The sequence below is a fragment of the Scardinius erythrophthalmus genome, assembly GCF_964197995.2.
Source record: "Scardinius erythrophthalmus genome assembly, chromosome: 1".
Lineage (NCBI taxonomy): Eukaryota > Metazoa > Chordata > Actinopteri > Cypriniformes > Leuciscidae > Scardinius > Scardinius erythrophthalmus.
In genome coordinates this window covers 41,248,531-41,276,147 of record NC_138221.1, presented here as the reverse complement: position 1 = coordinate 41,276,147, position 27,617 = coordinate 41,248,531, and the positions used below count along the sequence as shown (strand labels likewise).

The 27,617-nt window shown below is 39.0% G+C and overlaps 1 protein-coding gene across 1 annotated transcript; it reads right to left on the bottom strand.

Annotated features, from left to right (window-relative positions):
* Positions 1-564: 564 nt before the first annotated feature.
* On the bottom strand, positions 565-27,617 carry gna13b (guanine nucleotide binding protein (G protein), alpha 13b). The gene is made up of 4 exons (XM_081378185.1): positions 27,196-27,617; positions 15,691-15,917; positions 9,425-9,475; positions 565-3,536 (listed from the first exon to the last, which is right to left on the bottom strand). Exons 1-4 carry the CDS (start codon positions 27,476-27,478, stop codon positions 2,964-2,966), a joined length of 1,134 nt encoding a protein of 377 aa, XP_081234311.1. The 5' UTR covers positions 27,479-27,617; the 3' UTR covers positions 565-2,963.

The window sequence follows — 27,617 nt, the reverse complement described above, 5'->3', positions numbered from 1 at the left end:
CAACTGTTTTAGTTCGCCTGCATTATATTTGACATGAATTGGCACTAACTGCGGATAAAAAATACAATTAAACATTTGAAATGCATTTAAACATTTCCGTTTTTAATCCTCTGGAATGCCTCGCACCACAGACTAGTAGTCCATTAGGGCGCGCGCAAATTTCTACACAAATTATTTTATGTAGCAATAACATGACAAATTTCTAATTATATTATGATTTTTCATGCTATTCTTAAAAGGATGTTTTAGATTTAATATAAATTAAGCTTATTTATATAAAATCTGAAACATTCTTTTAAGAACAGCGTGAAAAATCAATGATATTAATACAATTGTATTTATAATATTACGAGTGTAAATTTGATAATTTGTAAAGTCGAGCATTTTTAAATGAAGTAGAACTGACTGAAACCCTGGTTACATTTGGTATAACACCACAACCTAGTGTTCACAAAGTGGAATTGCACTTTCACCATTGTCGATTTAAGAAATATTTGTAGAAATTAAAACAAGCTGCAGAACTGCTCAAACGTAGTTATTCTGAGCCCAAAAAATACATCAAATGACAGTTTTTGCAAAATGATTTTATTGAGTCAATGATGAAGAATGAGGAAGCATAGGTTAGACTGTACAATGAAAAGCAGGTCTATATTCAGTACTGAGCACAACAGTCTTAATCTTTAGAATGAATTATTTTGATGAGGACTCATAAGCATCCACATTAATCAAAATTCAAAAAACCTACGTACAAAAAAGGACCAGAAATGTCTGAGGCATCAAACTGGAGGCACTAAGAATCCTTTGTGGCAGGCATTAGACAATAATCAAACATGATTATCTGGGCAAAACTGAAAAGGGCAAATCAGCCACCTCTGATCAGAATCGGGTTTAGGAGAAAAGCTACAGTGAGAAAGACAATTCTTACGGGAAGAGCAGAGAAACCGTTTCTCTCTCTCACACATCACAGTGTACGGAGGAGGAACACAGCTAAAGTAGTGTATCTATCTGCAGCATCGCCCTTCCTTTAAACCGGTCAACTGTTAGGAGACGACAGAAACCGATGCGCTCTGATAGAGGCATTGTGTATGTCAGTGGGTGACGGCTTTTGTCATACCTGTCAAAGCTACATCAGACAGTGACGTCATCTGCAAAAGCACTTGGGTTCACCCTCAGGGCTCTCGCACACAGGCGGTCGTGGGACTCATAACCGTCCTCAGCCGTCCCTCTGGGTTTTGGCAAGTGCATAACACTCGCTTTATTAAGTTCAAAGGCAGATAATACAACGTTTTAAGACTCGGCATGCTAGAACTAGGCAGCAAATACTAGAGGTTATTCAGCATTCTCAAATGACACAAACTCGTCAAAATCTTGTGCTCGGAACATGTTGAGTTTAAGAGAAAGTCGGATACTAAGACGACAACAAAAGCTCCGCAATGCCCAATTTGCTGGCATCGGGGGGGCAGCGAATGGCACTAGAAGACACAGGACACTGTCAGTGGAGCGTGAAGACGTAACACTTGCTTTTCACGAGCCTCCCGGGACTTGAGCCAGGGGCGCGAGGCAGAATTCGACACCAGACAAAGAGTCCTCTACTGCCGTGCCCGTCTACAGCCATCTGAATGCGTAGACGACACATACAGGCATCGTTCAGCGCAAAAGCTGAGATGAAGCAGCCAAAAGAGCAGCCTTGAATGGGGCGAACTGCGGGCAGGGAGTCAGTATCTCTGGATCTGTGGGTGCAGTGGCAAATACAGCTATACATTTCAGTGTAGGTTACAAATCTGTTAGAAAAGAGTGAGGAGGGTGAGGTACAGGCTATTTACATAAAATATTTAATACAACGGTAGTATTCAGGGCGGACATGGCACTATACAAAGTAGCTATACACAACCATTGAGGGAACGAGGTTCACATCGTAAGATCTATCCCTTTTGAGGAAAGTTGTTCGAATTATTGGTACCTTAAACACGTGGCACTTGTGAATACAGACGCTTTTGTTAGCGGGGTCTGACCGAAAAGCCAGTATAGTTTGGTTGTGGATTTAAAACAAAGCAAATAAATTAACAAGACACCGTTTTTTTTTTGTTCCCTGATGGATGAAGTTCTTCCAGACTCTAGCTAGGGCAGAGCGGAGGAGGATGTCTGCAGGCCAGCAAGGAAATGTGATTTCCAGCCACTGATGGAGAGCTACAATTAGTGGATGTTCCTGAAGGCGAACCGTTAAAAGTGGTCTACATTCAGCCCTGAGTTTATGCTGTATGCATACTGTATCTATCAGCTCGCCTAGCGTGGCTAACCACAGTATAAGTTCAGTTTATCAAGTGGTATGAATTGTGAGCGTTGTCCATCAGCAGAGGAAAATCAGAGTGTAAACGTTTTGAAACATAACTTAAGAAGTTTATCTGTAAATATATTCATAGATCTATATATATATAAAAAAACTGATTCTAAAATTTTACAATTGATTAGACATCTACACGTTAAAAACACCAATCAAAATGAGGAGGGGGAAAATTAAGGCCAGGCAGGTGTCGACAGAAAGGCTCAGAACATAGTTCCTGTTAAAAGGTTAAAACAGCATTTGCATCTCATCTTGCTATTTGGTCAGTAATACAAGGCTCAAAGGTAACAGATCAAAGACAGTGCTAGAATCTCTTCCTGCTTTCTTCCACTTTTTGAGGGAGGAACGCATTGCGTTTGGCACCTTTCGGCCGCTCAATGACACGTACAGCTTCTCTTGGCAGGACAAGTGTGAGTGTAATGCACTCTCTTCTCTAAGCTTACTCTTTAAGAGAAAAACTACCCGCCGTCCCGTGCTCGTGACAGACCGCTAGGCTGGGCCGCCGTCTTCCTCGCATAAAAGCACGTCAGAGCTATTCAGAAAGGTTACTGTGTGGAGTACAAACATCTGAGCAGAAGAGGGTTATTTTGGAGAGATCTGAAAGGAAACGGTTGGACAAACATCACTGCAGCATGAGCTGTTTGAGGTTGTCGTGCAAGATGGTGTCCTTGACGTCACGGAAGACCAGGCGAATGTTCTCTGTGTTAATGGCGGTGGTGAAGTGGTGGTAGAGGGGCTTCTGCTGCTGGTCTCGCCGCTTGTTCCGGAAACAATCCACCAGGAACTTCTGCACGTCCTCCAGGCTGTGCGGCTCCCCTGTGTACTCGGGGAAGTAGTCCTTGATGGCCACCGTTTTGACCTTCTCCTCAAGCAAATCTGTCTTGTTGAGGAAGAGGATGATGGAAACGTTGCTGAAGACGCGGTTATTGACTATGGTCTCGAAGATGTTAAGTGACTCCATGAGACGGTTGGTCAGCCGGTCCTCCATCAGCACCTGGTCGAACTCGCTTGACGAGACAAGGAAGAGGATCGAGGTGACGCTGTCAAAGCACTCGAACCACCTGCGGCGCTCCGACCGCTGGCCGCCCACATCCACCATCTTGAAGGGCACATTCTTGATCTCAAAGTCGTACTCGTGAATGCCCTTGGTGGGCTTACGTGCCAGCAGGATGTCTTGCTGTGTTGGTAGATACTCCTGTAGAGAGAGAGAGAGAGAGAGAGAGAGAGAGAGAGAGAGAGAGAGAGAGAGAGAGAGAGAGAGACAAAGGGACCATCAACCATTAATCAGGGATGACGTGAAGGGACAATACAGAAGATTCAAAGCAAAATTTAACAGGGACTTGGACTTCAGGGTCAAGCAGGCATCAAAATAAAAAATCCTATTCTTCATGTTCATGATAAAAAGATTGTGTGAAAAACGGGTGAGTTCCAAGCACAGGCACTTGAATCATGGTGGAATGAGATTTGCATGTGGTGGACAATATGTTACTGAATCATAGCATGCGACAGCAGTTTGCATACCACACATCCGATAGGTACCTTTTGAAGTCTGGAATACATGACACAACTGTCTGTGTACGGTCTGAAAAGACTTTAAAACACTAGTATCAAACATTTTCATACATTTAAACTTTGTAAATGGTTAGAGAAAATCTGGACATTTTCTGCACTTTTCTGTAAAATCTGCCAATTCTGACAGGCCAAAATCTGCAGATTAACTGACTTTGGACAACTAGTGTTGACTACAGACTGCGAATTGGGGCAAAAATCTAGGCAAAATTTGAGTAGTCTATTCCAGTCTTAAATTACACTACTAGAGAAAACAATTATGTTCAATTAAAAAGACATTAACCCAATTTGATATTTTCCCTACTAGTGTTGCATACACACCTTCTCTTTACAATTCGGTAGAAACTGTAAATTCTTAAACGTCTTTTACTGAAATTAGAGAGAATTTAAGAGGTAGAAATAGTGTTTATAGTAATACAGATACAGCGGGGGTCCAAAACTCTGAGACTACACTGGGATATTTATTTCCACTTAAACATGGAAATTACTATGAAGTTTAAATAAATAAAAGTTTTGACATAAAATGAGAAGAAATATTAGCCTAGAAATCTAGACGCACCCTAGCGGCAGCAAAATGTATTTTGCAGCCAGGGGGGTCTAGCAACTCTCAATAGACCTTCTAACTGCAAAAACCTAAATTGGTCAGGCCAATCACATCGTGTATAGAGTAGGCGGGGGCGGGCTTAACATATGACGACAGAGTTGCGACGGCTGCCACTTGAAAACAAAGAATGGCGGAGCTGCTGGAGAACAGTCTTTCGAATCGGCTTTGGCGCGACTCTGGAGGACTTGGAGTTAAGCTTTTCTTTGAGAAAAGAGCAAAGAACTGCACTTAAGTCATTCTTAAAAAAAGGAAGATGTGTTCCTTTAATGTGTTCCTAAATATTTAATACTCTGCACCATTTCTAGGTAACCATTTAAATTTGTGACCCTGACTATAATGTGAACTTTATCCTCAGGAGAGTGACGAAACAAATAATTTACAAAATTGTAGAGACATTCATGATCATTTTTTTACTGGTAAAATTGCTATGCTAATATTAACATTTTCGTAAATCAAACATTGTTTATTAAAATAAAGGAATGTGATCTCAGACTTGTGGACTCCATTGTGTGATCTCATCATGGTTTTCCTTACAGAAAAAAAAAAAAAACGTGTAGATAAAACACTACAATAAATCAGTGGTACATAAAACGCAAACTGTGGGGACAGGACAACCAGGACAAAAAAAAGCAAACAACTATTACGGCCAGCCCATGGCTCATTCTCCACATTGTTGGCATACCAGAGTTGGGGGTTGGTGGGGGACAACATTAGTAAAAAGGTGAATCTGGATTGAAGCACTGGCCAATACAGAGTGTGAGGGCAAATGCACACAAAATGCATCAGCTGAAACTCTACACTAAGTAAACGCAAGACATATCAAGTCGATAAGAGAAACCATGCTCAGTGCTAGCACATAAAACCTGAGAAACATTTCTGAAATTCCAGACAGGATAACATCAAAGACGTCTGCCTTGAATGGATACGGCATCCAACATGGCGGTACTCATGTCTGGATGCTGAACCCATGGAAAAGTTGCGTTATTTGTAGGGCTGCACGATTAATCGCAATTTCCATGTAATCGCACTTAAACTGATTTGGCTCATCATCAGCAAGCTGTAGATGCGGTCAACGGAGCTTAAGCTGCATCTAACAATGATTTAAGATAGGGGTGGGCTACATAACAAAAATATTATATCACCTTTTTTTTTCTTTTTTTTCCAGGAAACTCATGATTCACGTTGGTTTTACTATTTTGCAAGTGACTGAGCATTACAGCCAAACTAATGTCCCTGTTTTAAAAACAAAGCCTTACAAGGTAACAAAATCTAAGATAACAGCAGCAACCAGAAAGAAATTAAATGAACAAATATAAAAATAAAACACAAACACACACACACACAATCATGGTGTGGTCATTGATTCTTATTAAAGCTACTATTAAGGTCCTCAGTCAACAGCAGGGAGTTGTTTTCTCTTTGTTTTTTGTTGTTTTATTAACATTAAAAGGATAGTTCCCCCCAAAGTGAAAATTGTCATCATTTACTCTCAAGTTGTTTTAAACCCAAATAAGTTTATTTCTTCTGTTGAAAATAATAAAGTTATTTTGAAGAATAAGGGTAACCAAACAGTTGTTGGTCCCCAGTGACTTCCATAGTATATTCTTTCCTACTATGGAAGTCAATGGGGAACAGCAACTGTTCGGTTACCCTTATTCTTCAAAATAACTTCTTTGTGTTCAGCACAAGAAAACAAATTAATACAGGTTTGGAACAACAGAGTAAATAATGACAGAATTTTTATTTTTGGGTGAACTATCCCTTTAAGGACAAGGTGCAGCATGTTTACTATTAGACCACTGTCACTTTAAGACTGGCACGCACCTACTATACACGCATATGGCACACACCCGATTTTCTCTGAAATGTTTGCTTTCACTTTATAGTACATACTGTGTTTATATAAATCTTGTGTGTATTTGACAGTATTAGCGCAATAAGACTCAAAGGATAACTTAGTCCAGTTACCAGGTGCTGTTTGGCAGGCTTTTAAGTGCACAGGGTGTATGCGCTCAGAAAAGCTCATCTTAGAACAGCGCATCAGCACGCAAAAGAAATGTTTAACCGGCAAGGCTTTAAAGCACATGCAAATAATGAATTTTTGTGAATTCCCGTGAGTGTAAGTCTACCTCTGCGTTAACGTGATGTGAATGTAAGTTGCATTGCACAGTATGTTGGGACGAAGGGGGCAGAACTGCAACTGATAGAATGCACTGTAGCACAACACTACGAGATTTCTTCAAAAGCAGATTGTAGAGACTTTTTAATTGTCCACAAAATCAAAAATCATGATATCGCACACCCCTACTTTAAGATGTGAAATAAGGATTTCTAGTCATATGAAGATGAATTGCTTTTTCCATTGAGAGATTCAAACTAATGTTCAACCAAACACACCTCTCCCTGACACATACTCTGCAATGCATGCCAGCATTTTGTTGCCTAAGGTAACCATTCTTCCTCATCTCTTCCTAAATATTTATGCGTCTGGGCCGCTGAGGTCTGTCTCTCCCCAAACATTTGACTCCCACACTTCATCCACCCAAGGAGGATGAATGTAACTGAAACAAACACATACTTTCCAACAGCGTCAAGCGGCCATTTCCCTCTCTGAGCACCCTCGGAAGCGTGCAGTATTTCCTCTTCCTGTTTGTTGATGGTGTGATTGCAGAAGTGGGTCCACATTGCCGTGACGTGGCCGAGTGAAGAGTAGCCAGTTTGAGGCGCGCCGCCCCGGACCAGAGCGCATTCAACTCTGCTTCCTTATTCCCCCGAACAGAAATTTAGTGTGCAAGACAGGAGAAGCGAGACCGAACGACAGCATGATGTCAAGGAGCATAATAATGAAAGTAAGATATGTGGGGAAACAAATGAATGGTCCTTTCGGTCTCTCTTCCACACGTGGCATTAGTGCTTTAAACAATAAGAACCACTGTGACTGTTTTCATAAGCTGTGAATTTAAAACAGGTTATCTGATCTTTGGTTCAAGAACAGAGCCGTCTGGAGTCAAAGCTGAGATACTAATCATCACATTTACTGCAGTCAGCAGCGTCTAGAAAGAGCACAAAACCACAAACATCCGTTTAGTACTGAGAGCAAGAACACGAGCGGCAGGCGGCAAGTCACATGACGCAAAGGGAACTGCACTGGGCCCTCGTGCATCAGCCAGACGCTGTGACAGCTGCAGTCTCAAATGATCTTCAAAAAACTAATTCGTTAACACACTCCACATATAACATGCAAAGGAAGTGGGAATAAATATAGGGATCTAAATAACTAGGGTTCTGAAAAAGTTCTAGCACTAAATAAAATAAAAAAATAAAACTATATATCGACTCAATTCAGTACCTAAATGCTGTCATCATGGTTTGAATATGGAACAATAAAAAATGAGTGTAAAGACTGCTTTTTTCCATCAAACTGAGTCAGTCAGCAAGTCTTGACGGCTGCTCTATAATCTATCAATTCATTTTATATTAGGTTTTTTTTTGCCCAATTTGGTAAAGAGAATCATAATTTTTTTTTTTTTGGTATTACTACTGAAAGTAGGATTGTGCTTATTTTCTATTTCTGAAGGCCAGTGTTGATTGTTAAGAAAACCTACAGCACATTTCATCATTCTTCATCAGTGTGATCACATGGATTCTCCGGGCGAGAAAGAAAACCCTCAGGTCATCCTTAATCACGCAGTGCCTTCTCCACTGATTCTTTCAAATAACTTAAAACTGAAGACTGGCGATTTCTCAGGGAAAAATGTTATGCGAAAAAGTTGCTATAGGAAGTATTATGAGAAAGGGTTGACACGTGACCTTTGATGTCAGCAGAGCTAGTTTCACTTCTCTCAGTATGTGCTGGCTGGTGAGCAGGGAAACCCTGTCAAGGCCCAGAGCATTGTGAGAAAAAACAGACGGGCATTCATCTTTCTGACATTATCTTCAGCATTTGCCATTGCCCATTTCCTTCATGCTCTGCCGTATAAAGTGATTCATCTAAGACTGCTTTGACTGACAATATAAAAGAGCTCTTTAGCAATGCTAGCTGTTTCTGTACTGCACTTAATCATTCAATATGAAATGGATCAGTCTAATAAATGCAAGTACAGGCGGAGATGTTTAGTTAATATGCCCTGGACAAACTCCATCCTAAGTACTCCATAAGACAAGGTTCCTAATTTCTATTCTGGAACTATTGTCAATATTTATCCAATACATTTCCAGGCCCATATGTAATGTATGCCCGCACATTTCAACAGAAATTAAACTGCCATTTACAAACATGAACTCTTCTTTAAAGCTTTTCAAACTTAAAATGTTTCACCCTGGGTCACTGCACACCCCATGTAAATGAAATCCTGGGTTATTTTGCTTCAGCGTTTTACATTGCATATAATTTACAAGGGTTTAATTAATCCTCTGTATTCATACGCTGCTGTTTCATACTGTATATTCCTAAACCCTGGGTTAACCACCTTATTTGCACATTTGCTGTGTCAGTGTCCCTGCCTGGACGAACACCGCAAAACCGGTGCTCCAGAGCAGGTTTCATAACACTAGGTAAAAAGTGGTGCTAACCCAGCTTCTAAATTTCAAGTGTGAAAAATTCCTGTACCCGGGGTTTAAAAGCCATGTGAAAAGACCTTTTGTTTGTTACACGCGTTGGCTAATTTGTTAGTGCTTTCCACTTTCAATAAGAGTCAGCTCCATTAACAAATTTTACTGTGTTTAAACCCATTCAGCAGAACTCAATCTAAAATGAGTGCATTGATTGTTGATTACCCACCACTAAAAATTAAAAGGCACCCTAAAGCATACTAAATTACTTAGAAACACTATTAATCATAAATATCAGGTCTCTAAAAAACATGTGACATCAGCACAGACAGAATGATGACATACAGCTACATGCTTACCGGTGATCCGAGTTTGTCCAAGTTATCCAAGAAATATTTCACCGATTCACCCTGAGAACGACAAAAAGCAGAGAGAATCAGTCAGGTTACCAAAGAGCTATAAACTGACAATGAAAACAGCTGAGCACAAATGAGTCATACAATCAATTTGTACAGAAAGTTAACTGAGGTTCATTTCTTCATAATTAGATTGATCTAAATGAACTTATGTGCTCGTGACAAAAAGGTTATATGTTGTCAAATAAACCTGTCAATCAGCAAAAGTGTAAAATGTGCAGAGATATGCACTTAAAGAAATGAGGGCCTCATTCAACACCAGAACAGACGGATGTGACTCATGAAAACCCTCTGACAGGATGTCAGTAATCACAGAATTACAATCACAGAAAATTTTACTGTAATCTTTTGACTCCCATGGAGAAATTATGTATAGGCTTGCTGAGGTAGTCGGTGTTACACCGTGTTCGGACGTACACCGATTACATTACTTTGCCATGGCAGCACCGCCCCAATGTCATTTTGCTTACTTGTAGAAATAAAAACCATTTAGTTCAGTTGGACAACAGACGCTACAATTATTACTACATACAGAGTCGCAGGACAGTGAAGCAGGAGTCAGATTTCACTTATTACGTGACAAGAGTAAGGAGAGATGACACCGGACAAGCCGATGGCGGAGGATTTGATTTGCAACAGATATTAAGCGTCACTGACAAATATCTTATCTTGTAAAATGTGCGGCCAGTACCGCCGCTTGCTATACAGACAGTAAGCGTGAGGGCAGCACAATATTGGAAAAAACTGACATTGCGATATTTTGGTTTTCTGCTATATATATTGCGATATGAAAACCATTTCACCAGTTAATTGATTAGCTTTATTTGGAAATAACCAATCATTCATGATATTGATGTTGTAGCAAGTTTATTTACATTTTTAAGAGTTCATAATGGTGACTCAGGGCTGTACCAGAACCACTTACAGCTTTAGTCATCAATTTGTGACATCTGGTCTCAGTATGGTACACCAACTCCAGAAATTAACTCCAAATGAACTTCGTTTTGCTCTGATTTTGTTTGAAATGACACACCAGTTTGTTATCTGATATTGCCTGAAGTATATCTGGGCCTTAAGGACGAAAACACCAACGCGCACTCTGGTTTGGAAAATGAAAAATGTGAGTAACAGGAACAAGCTGCCCAGGAAACAGCAACAGGGCTTGAGTTAATGTTCCGTGACGCTCAGATGTATAATGGACCAATTAGCCGCTTGCAATTTCAACAGTTTGGCATGCTGACAGGACAGCAGGAAGGAGTTCTGTTGTTCAGCTTCCTTCTTAACATCATACTCATCTTTCTCAGCGTATGATGGAGCTGTAGAGCAAAGCTCAGTGGGAGCAGTCGAAGAAAAAAAGTCTTCCTCATTCCTACATAAAATACCATTTCAAAATATGACAGCATTTATTTGCATCTTGGGGTTAGCTGAGGTCTACAAGAGGTACACGCAAGTCTTTTGAGGTGGCTTTCAGTAGAGAGGGGATTATGTACGTCTTAAGAAAACCCCTAGTAATCCTCCCCCAGCTGGGCATGAAGCCACACTGTGCTGTTCATCTTCAATGAAGGGTGTGGGCACACAGGAACAACATACTCAGAGCAGGCCAGGATATCAGTTTCTGAGAAATGCTAAAAAGGAAGTCCTGTTAACTCAGCAACACCTGAAGCAAAGCCCACTGAGCACAGTTGATTCACTGCAATCTGTATGTATCTACATACACACACACAAAATGTTTTTGAACGTAAAGTCACTTGATAATGTATATAACATATTACATAAAATGTATATGCAAACTGAAATATTCATGAAAAATAGGGATGCATCGATATGAAAATTTTGGCGATACCGATGACCAATAATTATTTATATTTGAAAGCCAATAACCGACATATTGGCAGATAAATCTAAATTCAAGTTTACATATAATTTTTGAGAGCCTGATTACAAAAACAAAAGTCTCACCATTAAAATCTATGTCCCAAGCACACAATTATAATGTTGTTCTTCTTACTTTTTATAGCCTATATGACAGACTTGTGTTGCACTTAACTGTATTTCCTTTTTTGAAGTAATTCCAATAATTTTTTCAAGCAATTCAAAAGCATCATGGCGAACAGCTGAACATCTATTGCGTCTCAGCTGAAGAAAAGAAATCCATTATTTATCGGCTTTAAGATATCGTCCAAATTCTTTTATTGGGCTGATAACGATATCAAAAATGAACATATCAGCTGATCACGATATGGTAAATACAGATGTAATAAATAAATGATATACTGTATTTTCCGGGATTTTTTTAATCATCTGAAATGTGCTATGATTAACATTTCCAAGGCGACTTAAATGATTATAATACAATATAGTACGATTAATGTCAAGCGCGCAAAACATGCGCAAAGCATACACATTGGGATTTGTGCCGAATGAGAGAGCCACACAAGTCCAAGTTTATTTGTATAGCGCATTTCCCACAGTTTCAGTTGGTTAAGGCATGGCATTTATAATAAATGTTTATGATGAATGCCACTATAATTTATATTTTTCATTCCTCTTCTGTTCTGAATATAGTTAAATTTAAATGATTTATTGATGAGTAAGGGGAATTAAAATACATTTATAGTGCTTCTAACTTTTGTAAACATTGTTTTATTTATCGGCATTGCACATAATTTCTGAATGTAATAAAATGCTACTTATACACAAATGCGACAAGCAAAAAAAGAGCTGAGCTGATACTGTCGTTTTCACAATATTCCCCAATTATAGAATTGCTAATATTCGATGTATTGCCCAGCTCAAATATAGAAAATATGGAAATAGACTTAAATAATAATATAAATTATGTTTTATTTTTAATAATGCATAACAGTATATGCATTTCTCTTATGTCTCATTCAATTTCACAGTTTCATTCCACAAATGTTGGGGAGTTATGTATGGAAGACCACATTTAAAAAATATATAAATATTATAAAAAATGAGTAGCTTAAAGGAATAGTGTACAAATTAACAGCATTAGTCAAACATATTGGACAACCTAAAAGTCAAGATAATTGCCAGACAAGATGATTAATAAAATAGCCTAACTGTTATCTGTATTAAATAAACAGAAATAATGAGCAGCAGGGTCAGCAAAATATCTCCTTCCCCAGGCCTCAGATTTGCAGGCATGCATGAGGGTCTTCATTTTAAATCACAGCTCAACATTCCTTCACGGATCATGCAATCCTTCTTATTGATCCTGGTAATCTTAGGCTGGGACGAAGGGAAGGGGAAAGATAGGCAAGCCTGAGAGCTCAGGCAGGTCAGCCTCCACAGAGCCCTCTTCATCAAACAATCACACTTACACTAGTCCAGAGTACTACAGAAATGGACACAAAACTCTTTCAAGCTCCTTTCCAACCCTACAAGTTTCCAGCTGTCCCTATATGGGGTGGGCAGAGCACAGAAAGCAGTATTTGGGAAAACGGGAGAGAGAGCACACTTGGGTGGATGTCTCCTATCAAAACATCTCTTCTGGTGCCTTCAATCTGCAGACATCATGGATCCCGCGGTAATCAGAGCTGAGCAGTGCTGAAGACGGTTTCATTTTATATTGCAGCACGATCATCTAAATTGACCAGGCAGTGAGCGTTTTGAAAATGCACTGTCTTGCAAGTATTACCCAAATCAGATTAAACCTTCAGAGAGTGGGGTTTTTCACCGACTCACATAGATGCTTAAAGACTATAAGTAAACCATGTAATGATTCACCGAACTGAATCCGACAGTTATAAACTATGTGCTGGCTTTTTACCAAAAGAAGACGGATCAGAGTGCCGTGTACAGGGGTAGTGAGAGAAGAACAGCGAGGACTAAAGCAGTGGATTAGGATTATGCAATGCCTAGAAATAAGAGAGGGGTGGAGCGAGGAGGAGCCAGAAGCGAAGAGATCTTGGTTGCAGGAATCTAGAACAAGTTTTGTTTTGTTACATGCTGGGTGCATACCATAACCCCCAGAGGCTGGAGGGGCAGAGTTGTGAAAGCAGGAAGCCTGATAATGTTTTGCACTCGACACACGTGGTTAGTGGATTACAGAGCACAAAAGTGTTTTGTTTTGTTGCCTTCACTCACACAGGCTGAATGCAAATCACCAGAGCCTGTGGCAGAGGCTGCCTACTTAACAGGCGAGCTGTATGGAAACCTCAGCGGTAATGCAAGGATTTGCATTCGACCAGCCTTTGCTCAATGAAAACGGAGATTCCTGAGCTTGGTGAAGAGCAGATCTACCATGTTATCAGTTCCACAGATCTGGGCCGCAGTACACAGAGTCAATGTTGTATTGTTTCTTGTCCTAACCAGCATGTATCCGCTGCTCTGCTAAAGTCCCAACATGCCCATGCTGAGAGGATCACTAGAAATGGACAAAGACCACCTTTATCCTCCAGCAAAAAAAGCAAACTCTCTGTGCATGACACCAGTGATTTCTAAAATGAAAAAACTACATCATAACTTATGCACAGGGAAAAACCACGTTTCACGTTTAATCACAATAATACAGCCGCCTTGGGCTGTCATAGTCATGCCATTTCGGCTAACAATTAACTGCCGTACAAATAATTAACTAGCAGCAATTAAAATGTCAGTTTTACAGGTCACTTACACAGAATGTTTGACATACATGCAACTTAAAGAGCCATTCATGAACTTGGAATCACACAATTTGCACTTTCAAGCATGTTAAACTTTGTTTAGCATTAGGGCAGCACAAAGTACTACAACACCAGAAGAGAGACATAAAAACATGATGTTCATGTTGCATGGATGATCGCAATCATATGATGTATAAGTAAAACAGCCCCAAATTCTTCCACATCAATTTTACTTATCAACGTAGGAAAACGTGGATCAGTCTATATCTGCAATCTCTCGCTCTTTGTAACCTCTACAAATCATAATAATAGGAGTTGGTTACTGCGTGTGAAGTCCTTTGGTGAAATCAACATTTAAAATGGGGAAGCAACGCATTAGGAACTGAGAGCATTTAGAGAAGTCTGAAGTTGTGTGCTAAGATGGCACTTGCTTATGTCAGGGCCTAATGAGAAAAAGTTTGAGATTTATAGGGGAAAACCAAAAATTATCAAACCATACTGATATGCTACCCAAGTATAAAAAAAAAAAAAAAAAAAAAAAAAAAAAAAAAAAAAAGGAATAGCAATCTTTAATCTATGTTAGATAAACAAATCCTAGGGCAGAAAATCTGATGACGTCAGAAGCAGACTGATGAAAAACAGCTCACAGCAGCCAGGCCTGAGCACAGCAGTGATGTGGTTTACACATCCTCCTAGATGTACGCACACGCCATCTTGGCAAGGCAAGCTGCAAAACTTTTAGATGGGGTCTAAAGTCTCAAAGTATTTTTGTCCAAGACTTATCAAATGGCAAAAAAATCCCACAGACTCTCTGTAGTGCAAAGTAGGTGGCTATGACCTAAAGTAACATTTGCACACACAAAAAAAAAGCATAACTAGCATGATGTTAGATAATATGTGGGGAAAGTGATATTTGATAAACGCTGTTTGGAAGTTAGTCAGACCGACACACGAACAAACAACAACAAACCTGTGTAGCCAATCTTCAGCATTAGGAAGCGAGAACAAGCAAGAGAGTCTTTTTTGAAGAAAGAAATTTGCAGAAATAGAGATGAGACAAAATACAAAGAGAAAAGCTCAGAAGAAATCACTGGAAAACAAAAGGTTATGACTGGGCAAGAGCTTTAGGACCCGCGTTAACATTAGAAAAGCTTTCCAGCGCTGGAGAGAGAGAAGCGGGAAGGCCTGAAAATAGACACGGAGGTTGCTCTGATTCGTGCCCACACGTGAGTAACACTGGGTTTGAGTGTCACTGTTTGTCTGGAGTTGCTGTGCTGTTGGCAACTGACAAGAAACTCTTGTTTGTTCATCACTGCGCTTTATTTTTCGAGAAGCATTATTTTGTTGCTCTTCTGCTATGATTTCTGCAGAAATCTACTCTTGGATTGCTTGCATAACGGAGTCGCGCTGACGACTGCTAGAGAATGCGGTGTTTAGCGTCATTGTTAGTGCACTCGACTCGCATGCCGACAACAATTGTCCCGAACAGAACCCATTTCCTGCTAAATATACAGTTTCACTCAGTCAACACATTACAGAAGTGAAATGCATTTCTTCACATTGAGATCACCAAAAGCTCACCAGCTGAAATTCCCTGCGCCGGTCATATGCGTTCTGTATGCCGCTGTCAGCCCAGAGGGCACGGATCGATGGCAGGTACTGCAGGAACACTTTGGTCTCCACCATCCCCTGTGACCCCATGGCTGACCGTGTGTCAAAAGCCATCATGGTGTCTCCATGGGCCTGGTTTGAAGGGTCTCCCCACGGGATATGCAGCTTTTCTCTGGCATCCACAAGCACTCGAACACCTGTGATGACAGCAATAGGAGGAACATAATGTAAAAAAAGGGAATATTACGAGTGGCTCTCCATTGTATGATGCTGTGTACTGACAAAGTTCAATATGATGCTGTTTTCAAGTTTAACGAAGCAAACAACATTAGACCCTAAACACTTGGATAATTGTATCATTTTATTCAATTTTCATCAAAGGCTTATCATTTATTTATCACAATACAAGACAATGGGTCTGTATGAAAGGATGCATTATAACTGTGCAGTAGCCCATTAGGGTAATTAGTGGGGGGTGCTTATGAATACGTGCTCATTTTTCAGTCACTTTTGAATTCGCGATCATGTGTACTCTGTCTATAGGCCTATAACATGCAGACATCAGGGAGCTGCGAATGTGAGCTCACTTTTCGAATTCGCGATGAGTACTCTGTATAAAGGGTGCAGTGGAACTGACCGCACATTTTGCAAGATGAGATTTTTTTTGTAATAACAATCAAGACCTGTTGCACACCAAATCCTCCACCATCGTCCTACGTCAGTCATCTCATCTCTCCTTACTCTGGTCACATAATAATTGAAATATGACTCCCGCTTCACTATGCTGCAGCTCGTGATGTCTTAAGCAGAGCACACCCTTTCAGTTTATAATTGTAGCATCTGTTGTCCAACTGAAACGTAACACCAGTAACACAGACTAAAACGCAGCAAGCCTAATACATGCATGCAAACATACATCTCAGGATAAAAATGAAATGCAGAGCCTTTGAGTAACTTCACACAGCTACAAGGCAATTCATAACTTCACACTGACTCCACGATTAATAGAGCTGCACGACTAGTTGTTGATAATTTAATCGCTAAAACTTATCAATGGTCTATTAAGTAAGGTCATCATTAGAGCGCATATGGCTTAAGCAAGGTGTGTACGGCTCATGTGCAAAACAATTGCAGCAGACACACAAGGAAACATAGCCAGCGTGCGTAGTTACGTATTCTAAAAACATTAATGCTAGTGGTCGACCGATACATTACCAAGGCCGATATATTTTCGCAGTTATAATTAAATGCCTCGCAAAGTTTGGAATTACTTGGATGAAAATGATATTGCAAAATGGAATTACTTTATCAAATTTATTAATGAAACTGAGTTATCATAATATCACTACCACGTTGAGAAATCACATCCAAACACCAGTCGATTGAGGAAGCAGCTGCTCATCACACATTAACGACTGCAGGTAAGCGCAGCTGTACCCCGAGGGAATCCTGATCCGAGATGATATCTTCTGATAGCAAAATGATTGAGACGTATGCTTCCTTTAAGTTTTCTCACTCGAGCATGTGGATATTATTGTTTTTCTCAACATGAACATTCTGTACATAATGGCGCAGTCTGCTTTATTAGCGTTTTTCGTTTGTGCAGCTTGTAATAGTAAACTTGTTGTGTATATTGCCTAATCGTAAGCTTGTTCAGAAATGGTAAAAAACAAACAAAAAAACAACAACCTTAAACTTAAAAAATAACGTCTTTCTCATTAAATGACATTTGAATATTCATTTTTTATGAGCCCGAATATTCGATACACAAGATTTTTGTAAAATGCCCATCTCTACTGTTTACACGTGCTGGCGTCGCTTTTCAAACAAATACTTGGTACAGGTTGGTCTCTAACTGAAACAAATAGGCTATTATTATTGTATTCTGCTAGTTGAGACCTTTTCAACAATATATGACAAGTCTATGTGTTATGTACAATGATTGTCCAGATCATATTTCCATGTAAAGAAGTTTTTTTTTTTCGTGCTTTAAGCTTTAAAACAACACCTATTTTGTGTTGGTTATGCAAGTGGTTAAGTATCGTGATAACTTAGTAGAGGATTGTGACTCCAAGAACAGGAATCGAATCGGATCGTGAGGTGAGGTTTGATTCAAGAGATTCGATAAAAAACGCTGATTCATCCAGTAAAGAAATAGGTGAAGTACTTGTGAATGATTTATTAAATAATTTATTCAAAGCAATTTTTTTAATTCATTCATTCAAAAAAAAAAATACACTGCAGCAATCAACAATGTCACAACCTCAAGTAAATTCTGTTATTGTGTTAAGTTTAGATCTCTAGGCCTATTTAAAAAAAAAAAAAAAAAAAAAAAAATACACGTATGATTCTCACACATTCCTGCACACGAAGCATTCAAAGGTACAACAGCATCAAGAGAACAACAAATACATAGTTTCAATGTACTAAACGTGAATAGACTAAAGGATAGCTGCTATCGGATTTAGCATTACTAATGACCTAGGGCTGCAGAAATACACAGAAAGCAAGAACACTTTAATTTTAAAAAGACAATATTAAGACAGACAGATATGCGGACGGTGCGCATACAAAAGCACACGCGCCAGAAGCGACACAAGAGTCACAACAATTGCACTCTGCAAGTGTCAAACTCAGTGTATGCTCATTGCTCACTACCATTTGCTCTCTCTCACCTTAGCCAGTCACTCACTAACTGTGCTGTCATCATCAGCACATGCTACAGTGACTCTGCTCACAAGTGTCTACATTACTGAACATGCAATAAACCTTAAAATCTATGCTACAGATATGTGGAATAAATGAGTTCTGCAGCACACACTCAAGATGCCGTAAACATCACATCACACAGCACATTATTTTCAGTCTAAATGGGTCTCAAATCTCATCTTAATTTATGCTTAATTGATAGTCCCAAAAGAGCTAAATGTCCTCCACAGAGGTCCGCACGTGTCCTACAAAAGGCATAAAGCACCAGAACAACTTCAGTTGGGTCCTCAAAAGCTGTCTGTCCCCTTTTGTAATGTAATCCTACAGCAACAACATGAAAATCCTGTTTGTATCAACACAAAGATAAAAAGATTAACGTTTTACTGATGGACTTGTCCCAAGAAACAAATAACAGCACGAGACATCACCTACATCACTCCTGGGTGAGGGTTTGAGTATCAGTAGTGTTGGTCTCTAGTTATGTATACTCAGATTGTCAGCGTAGGAGAGACCCATTGTAAACTGGTTTTCACACCTGTATTTCTCTTTCAAAAACCGGCGTACCCAGCAGTCATAGTACAAATAACCTGCTAAACCGGTTTCCACTAGCAGCTCTCTCCCTCACAATGACAGACAAAGACAGAGCACTTTTGACCTTTCAGATATTTTGGCTAGTTTGGTGGAAAAGTTCTTGGTAACAAAGAATGGTTATTGAAATAATGAATGGATTTACTTTGCGGTTGTCTTCCATTTTGCATAGAAACCAACCAGCCTATTCCATCACAGATTTAAATAAACTGCTCTTTCTAAACCATTTGTTTACAATCAGTTACGCTGCCAATATAACCCAAGCATTTGATGGAGGACTTCTCACAATATTCTTCACCCTTCTAGACCTCACGTGCAGTTATAATCCGATCCAGGGTCTTTTAACAGGATAAGACCTTAATTGTTCTCGCCACACATTCCTTTGTGAGTTGACGGCAGGTCAAGAGTATTTAACCGAAGGCCCTTTAAAAGGTGAGTAATGTCCAAGTAGAAGCCCATTAGTGCAGCACAAAATGGCATGTAAAGAGAGCTGTCTCTATTATATGCATGTCCTAAAGCACAATCAATAACAGCAGTCCACAGACACACATTAGCGAAAGCAAATAACCATTCTGTCTAAAATACTCATGCATTTACTCACACTCATGCAGGGTTTTTCCTGCATAGAGAATTATGAGGTGGCCGCCTTTGTCAAATTTTGATAGCCTATAGTTGATAATAATATAAATGTCTTACCATGTTTCCCCACGTTTTGATTCTTAACAGCCTAGTGTCTTGTTCTAATTGAATGTATTGATCAAATTGAGGAATTTGAAATGAAAGATGAAGCATACATTTAATAAAATTAGGAAAAAAATGTTTTCCAACAGTGATGTAATGAAACATTGACAATTTAAGTTCTAAGGGAGTAAAGCTTCTGTTTATGTTATTAAGGAAATGTAATTTTGCCAAAAGAATAACTTTTATTTTAAATAAATGTTAATTTTAAATCAGCCTACTTCAGTGTGATATGTTGCCATATGATCATGCTTAACACTGAGAATTTAAATTAATTGTAATGTGATGAGATGATCAGATGCAGATATCTAAACCAAAGAACATCATATTTTTGGCGGGTGGATTATTTATTTTTAACAGTGGATTCAGGTGACTCAAAGTGCACCAGATTAATGAATTTATTTTTAAAATGTACAAAATTTTCTTCCAGGAGAGGGGCATGCCCCCAGACCCCCCTAGAGGTACCAACCTCCAACCACAAAAATACTGTGGGAAACACAATAGGCTATATGATGGTCTACGAAAAATACTAATTTAATTATCTTATTCTCGGTACCAATTTCACAGTTCGTACCGCTTTTTCCTTTCCAAAAGCGATTGCTCTCCCGTGGCATCTGTCGTTGCTATGTCGTGCCATGAACAGAGGCGCGTCTGGAAAAACGAGTGAATGAAGTGAATGTCGTGATATTACTGATCATGTGAAGATTTTACAGTGGCGCAGCTGAATACACTGTAATGTGTGCTGGTCAACTAGTCTAAAATTAAGAAACCCCTACAAAACAGTAAAAAAAAAAAAAAAAAAAAAAAAAGGGAACATTGTGTGTAAATTTAAGATAGGCTACTTAATTTATTTATTAATACTTAATAAAATTAATAGTTAATACTAGTTAATTTAATATTCCAATATCCAAATATGATACTAAATCCCACAGAAAAAAGGGGCTTCTATTTGTCTTTACGTTTGAACATTGCATATTTTAAACAGGACACGCATTAGCTGAGTAAATGATAGCCAATACAAACATATTTATAGAAAACAGTTGACAATGAATAGACAGGAGTGCAATAAAAGCAAAACGAATCACTTATTTTAAAAAGCACATCAAGTATAACAGGGTTTCTGCAGGTTTCAGTAAGTCAAATTTAAGACCTTTTTAAGACATTTTAAGACCATAAAGATTGAAATTTAAGACCTACACGACGCATTATCCAAGTTAGATAGATAGTTACCTCGGGATCATTAGAGTATCTATCTATCTATCTATCTATCTATCTATCTATCTATCTAGGATTATCTGATGTGTGTGTGTGAGAGAGAGGGAGAGGTAAATGTTTTTTATAGAAAATTGTACTTTTGCATATTATACTGTAAAAACACAATTATTGTTGATTTTAGTTGATCATAGTTGATCATAACTAGAGAGGAAATGATGAGATGTTTAAAGTGACCAAAATTATCACGGTTATCACAGAATCCTGTTCAAAAAGTACTAATACTACAGAATGAAGTCAACTCAACAAGTTTTATGTCGAAAAACAGCAAATAACAAATTGATTAGCATCAATATGCACTTTTTGTTTACATGAACATTAAAATACCATTAAAAATGATGGCCAGATTTTAAAAGAGTGTCTTGCAACATGTTATCTACTAACATGTACAAGTTCAAATAAAGTTTTGACAAAAAAGGTTTTATACAAAGATAAACCTCATATTTCAGCCTTTAAATAAATTTTTTTATAAAAAGAATGAGTCAAAAAAGATAAATTACTGACATTTATACATTAGCCTATATGTATTAGTAGTGTTTGGGTGCACCCCCATCCTTCGTGTTGACTGAGCTTTCAATGTTGTTATGGAAAGGGGTGATTGGTTGGTTCCTGTCACATGACCTGCGGTGCGTTTGCGGCACTCTGAAAATTTTTAGATTTTTTTCATCTCGTTGCGTCTGGTAAAAAAATTAGCGCGTCGCTTCAATTATGAGCACGCTTGCCGCGCGCCTACATTTGAACAAACTTGAGCGTGCAAAAGACGTGATATGTGAACGGCCTCTGGCGAGCTAGCTCATATCAAGCCACGAGCTATTGGTAGCACGCGAGCGACGCGTTGGAGACCCCTGCTATAGCTCCGCTTTGTAGGCTACAACTCCATACTTTTTTGCTACTTTGTAATAACTTTCTGCGGCCAGCGTTTCCGGAAATGAACGAGGGTAAACACTTTTTAAGACCTGACTAAATGAAATTTAAGACCTAGGATGAAAATCTGGCCGTTTTAAGACTTTTTAAGGCCTTAAATTTAAAGTTCAGAATTTTAGACTTTAAGAATTTTTAAGACCCCGCGGAAACCCTGTATAAGTTAGACGAATCCGACATATGAGGGCTGTGTTAACAGTAAAACGTCCATCATTTAACGAATTAAAAAAAAAATCTATTCCGAAGCTGTAGGGGGAGCTCTATAGAGAAACCCACAAGCAAAAAGCCAGAAAACAGCGAAGAAATTGCCAAAACTGCATAGTGCCGCTTTAAATAAAGAGCTAACAAAGGGCTTCAGTTTACAGGTGTTCATTCAGCGCATGCAGCTCAAACAGCAATGCACGACTAATAAAAACTATGATTGGGACTAACTGTCATATTACGTAACATTATAATGAGAACACTATTGTAATAAATTGTTGTGAATTCATTGGGTTTAGTTGTCGTTTCAGGAAGAGCGATGCGCACAACAGGAGTTACAAATTCTGACTGGCATGCATTGGTGACACATTGTATTAGTTGTTATATTTGATTATTAAATAAGTAATTCAATTAAATGATTAAATCAATCACAATCTACTCATTACATTACAATCCTACTAGCCCTTTATTTAGACCAGTGTATTAATTTAGACTCAAAAAATTTATTCCGATTTGAATACATATAAACACGCACATCAACCCGATCACGTGTTTAGCGTTCATGTAAACTACAATACATTCAGATTTATCAACCAGAATGGTTAGATACATGATGGGCTAATGTAGAAAAAAATAACTTGAGGTCATTAAATATATTCTGGGAAGAATATATTCTGGAAATCCTGCTTTTGTGTCATTAAGGGAAATCATATTGTTTTAGTAACAAATTTGACTGGTAAATCATAAAGAATGTGTTTTTTTCCCCGCCCTTTTGTATTTATTGCATTGCATATTGCATGTTCAGGGATGACAGATTGATAAACAGTCATGGTATTTATGACTGGATTTAACTTTTGATACTTTGACCAGGACAAGCACATGAAAAGCCTTAATGTCGAGCCCTGAAGGCTAACGCTTAATTGATCGTTAATTTAAATGACCATCGATCAATTTGTGTAAATTGACATCCTTAGTCCAAGCTATCATTATCAGAGCATGAGACGACAGTGTGGGAGCAGAGGAGTGAATGAGATTGTAGCATCATTTTACCAGCGTTGCTCAGCACGGCTTTACCACACCACATTACAGCTATTGCAAACAGAAACAAGTCTACTACAGGGAAATGTTATGCTGGCACGTCATTTGAGCAGACATTTCTTTTCCAGTGAGTGTTCGCTTGGGCTGTGAGCGACTGAGCAGAGCAAACTGGGTGCCGGTACAGACAAAGCCTGAGTCGCTTCAAAGTTGCGCGCCTTCGTAAGCAGAGGTACAAAAAAATTCTGCGCGAGAGTGAAACCCGAGCGCTGAACACTAAGGGGCGGGGCAGTATATATTTTCGGCTCTTATTTTTGGCCTTTTTTCTCTTTCGGACAAAAAAACGAAAATGTCATTTTCGGGCGATAATTTTCAGCGGCCAACATTTTGGTGCATCCCTAGTTAAAATGTATATGAATGTGTAAAGGTAAATGTCTTGTAACTGGTCTCTACAACTTCTACAAAGTCTTTAATCGTGGTTAATCATTTGTTATGCCTTCATTAGTGTATTTTAAATGGTTTTACATTGTGACATGAATTTCTAAAAATAAATATATTAACATTTAGCCTCAATTAAAAAGAGCTCAAAAAGTATGCAAAAAAGAACAAAATGTTTTAGATGAAGTATCGTACGTCATCACAGGACACGTCAATTTGTCAACTACTCATACAAGACAAAATGCAGCAGAAAGGAAAAAAGTTATGAACGTCAGAGACACTCAGTCAGTTGTGCAGGAAACTGAAAGTGTAGAAAGATGCGCTAAGAGGCGTAATCTCCTTGACACATCCCACATCTGTTGTGAAGCGGTGTGTCCATGTGACCTCACGATATGCATGTGCACTTTCACCTTAAAACTGACTATGTCTAACAAAACTCTTCAAATCTGTCCCATAACCGCAGATGTTAATGAAAACTTAGAAGCAGATGGGGTCTGGATGAGATCTAGAGATCTATAATTTAACATCGAACTCTATAAACAACAGCAGGATGCAACAAATGCACGCTGGGCTAAACTATTCAAGATTATAAACAGAATCATGCCCGAGTTAGAAAAGATAAACACCCTGCTAGAGCTTAAGAGAGAAATCACAGAAGGCAGGATTTCATCCATACTTACTGTCCAACAAACTCACAGGATAAACTACACTGACACAGCTGGCGTTTCAGTCCGGTTACACAATGTGAACGCTCATGGCTGATATTCTGTTCTCTCAAGTGAAATCTTTCAGAAAGGAGGAGTAGAATTAAATAAAAATGTTCCCATCCAACTACTTTTAAGCACATTTGGGGTTAACGCTGGATGGAAACGACAAGATGTGCATCAATTCCAAAAAAGCACTTAAAACTTATTCGCTCAATTTAATTGGAGACATTTTTTTATCCGATAAGAAAACATGCACATAAAGACGATGTTTTGGTCATTCTGAAATGCCTGAGCAAAGTGGTTCTGTATATAATTCCCACCCAGAACTGTTTTACACACGACTGCGCTCCCAAACATCAGGCATCCGAAAGCAAAATAACATAATCACGTTTATTAAGTAATTTAGAAAATGATTAGGCTATATACAGTGGCTTCTCCTACTTTTCTTAGTGATATTAAGCACCAGTTTATCAGGAAGTGATGGCTTTGTTCTGTTCAAATTTCTGGATGGAAACGATGCTTTTTGCGCAAAAATTTTAATGCGATATTTCAATTTTGCGCAAAAATTTTAATGCGATATTTCAATTTTGCGCAAACTAAATTTGTAACTTTGGATGGAAACTTAGCTAGTTAGAAGAGTTTATTAAAAACCTTGCTAGGTTCCTCCTGCCCACTTCTGTCTCTGTAAGTGCATTAAAAGTAGTTCACACCTGCCCTCTGATCTTTCTAAGCTCAAGAGGAACATCTGTAAAAGCCCTGATGTTTTCAGTCGATTCTGTTGGACTGACATACACCACTGATTAAAAGTTTAGCATCATTAAGAACAAATTATTTACTTTATTATTTAATTAAACAAATTAATACTTTATTCCATAAAAAATACATTAAGGACTTTTTTTGTTGTATTTTGTATTTTTTTTTAAATCAGTTTCCACAAAAATACTAAGCAGCAAAACTGTTTTCAACATTAGCAAATCAGCACATCAGAGTGATTTCTGAAGGATCATGTGATGCTGAAGACTGGAGTAAAATTCAGCTTTGACATCACAGGAATAAATTATTACAGTTTAATATATATTAAAAATAGAAAATGGTCATTTGAAATTGTGTTTTGATCAAATAAATGCAGCACGGGTGTACATAAGAGACTTCTTTCAAATACAAATTGTATCGACCCCAGACTTTTGAACGGAAGTGTACATCATAACTCTCCATCACTTGGTACTAGCTAGCGCTTCATCAGGTCGCAGTGCTAAAACATAACTAGTTGTGTTAGAGATGTGATCACTGGCCAATCGGATCTGTCAAACAGTGAGAAACCTTTCTGCTTCAAACATAACATCTCCACAGGTACATGCGAGTAGAATCTCAAGTGAAACGTGGAATTAAAATGCTACTAACGGTTAAAGTGTCATTACAGGGAGATATTTCTGTGTTTTCTGGAATGCCTTAGGATTAGATCCAAGCAGCCATTTGACTAAATGCTTCCTGTTTAAGTTGAGTTAAGGAAGGATATGATGTTAGCGACTGCTACAGACGAGTCTCCACGAGATCACAGCTGAACCATTTGTCATTGCGGTGCCTTTGTAAATGATGACCGCTGTGACATATTAATCTCGTGCAGGAAATCTCAAAATCTTTTCATAGCAATAGGAACTGGAAATCCCCGACTGAGGCAGCCCAAACGGAGAGCCCGTATTATATACCAGGTGGGTATACTGATTTATCACATCCCTTTTCTGAAAGTCAAAAAGCAAGTTGAAGACAGAAACCTAAAGTAAACTACTGGGAGAGAAAAAAAAAAGACATGCCTAAAAACGTTAATAACAAACTCACTTATTGAGGATCATCTGACACCTTTAGCTTCAAACTGTCTGTACCTCTAAAAAAAAAAAAAAATGTCAGAAATAGTAGAGCTGGATTTCTTCCATAACAGGTGTTGGTGAGTGTTTAGTGCCAGTGTGTTAACCCATGTTCTCCTCATCATGTGCTAGTCTGAGAGCCCTGGACTCCACCCATTTCACAGATGCCCGAAACACGTCCTTTATAAGAAATATATATATATACACATAATCTGAAAATCGCCTTTTCATTTAAAGTTTAAAAATGCTACAATGAAGCCAATAAGTAAGAGGCTTTGAATGTGAGTTGAGTGGTGTGCTTTTGGTAGACACCAGTCTCTTTGTTATTTATGAGACGGGCTCAGCATACCAACAAACAAGAGAGCGGATTTACAATTTAAGCCAGGCTTTACATACTAGATCGATTTATTTTACATAATCCAGTTTCAGTTATGGCATTAAAACTCGGACAGACACAACATTAGCACACACACACACACACACGAGGGGAGATTTCGCAGCTCTTTAAACAGATCCGAGATTCTGGTAAAACGCCAAACAAAAACTAAGATACTACGGAGTACACTATTTCAGAAACGAAGATGTATGGTACTTTTATAAAGTAGCCTAAGTTACAAGGCTGAGTTTAAATGAGTCAGCTCTTTTATGAAGACGTTACTAAAACTAGAGCGCTAACGTTCATTTCTGACTAAATTCAAAGCCGAGCCCTGCTTTTCTAGACCACGGAAATCACGCGTGAGATTGAATCCACATGTTTAATGAGACGACAAGCTAGGAGACGATTTAGAGAGAAATCAGGTCCTCCGCGGAGGTCTTTGTTCAAGACCGCGGCGGGGAAAAGTTGAGAGAATAACATGGGCGTTTCTCCTGGGCAGGTTACAGCGCAACTTCAGCTAACGCTACAGCTAAACCTCATTTCACGGTCCTCTCATCCCGTTCAAAGTCAAGTTTAAACCCGACACGCCACTTTGCATAGGTCTGTGAATGAGAAACGCGCCTCCTACCTTTCATAACATTACTGTAAATGGTGGTTTTGAACTCTTCTTTGGCCCGCTGGTCGAAGTCCTGCCCGTGTATGATGCGCATCTGCTTGAGGAAAGTGGACTTGCCGCTCTCCCCGGCGCCGAGCAAAAGTATCTTGACTAACCGTTTCACATAGGGTTTGTCTTTCATGAGACCTCGGTCAATTTCTTTAGATTTCCTTAGTTGTTCCGCCTCGCTGCTGTTGAGAAGACAGTTTGGAAAACAAACGGATAGAAAGGACCGGGACGGCAGGAAATCCGCCATCTTTGTGCAACTTCATCGATACAGTAGGGAGTGAAACTGCGCGCGCCTGAGTGCTAGTGGCGGGCGGGGCTTCGTTACCAGTTCTCTGCTGCTCGCTGATGAAAGTTTTGGGCGGGTTCGAACTTCGAAAAATCGGAGC

Excerpts from the sequence above, each read along its gene's own strand:
- gna13b (XM_081378185.1), bottom strand. The coding sequence starts at position 27,478 with ATGGCGGATTTCCTGCCGTCCCGGTCCTTTCTATCCGTTTGTTTTCCA. Across the intron at positions 15,918-27,195 it reads TTACAGTAATGTTATGAAAG|GTGTTCGAGTGCTTGTGGAT; the intron begins GTAGGAGGCGCG and ends CTGTCATCACAG. Across the intron at positions 9,476-15,690 it reads GGCGCAGGGAATTTCAGCTG|GGTGAATCGGTGAAATATTT; the intron begins GTGAGCTTTTGG and ends TGTCGTTCTCAG.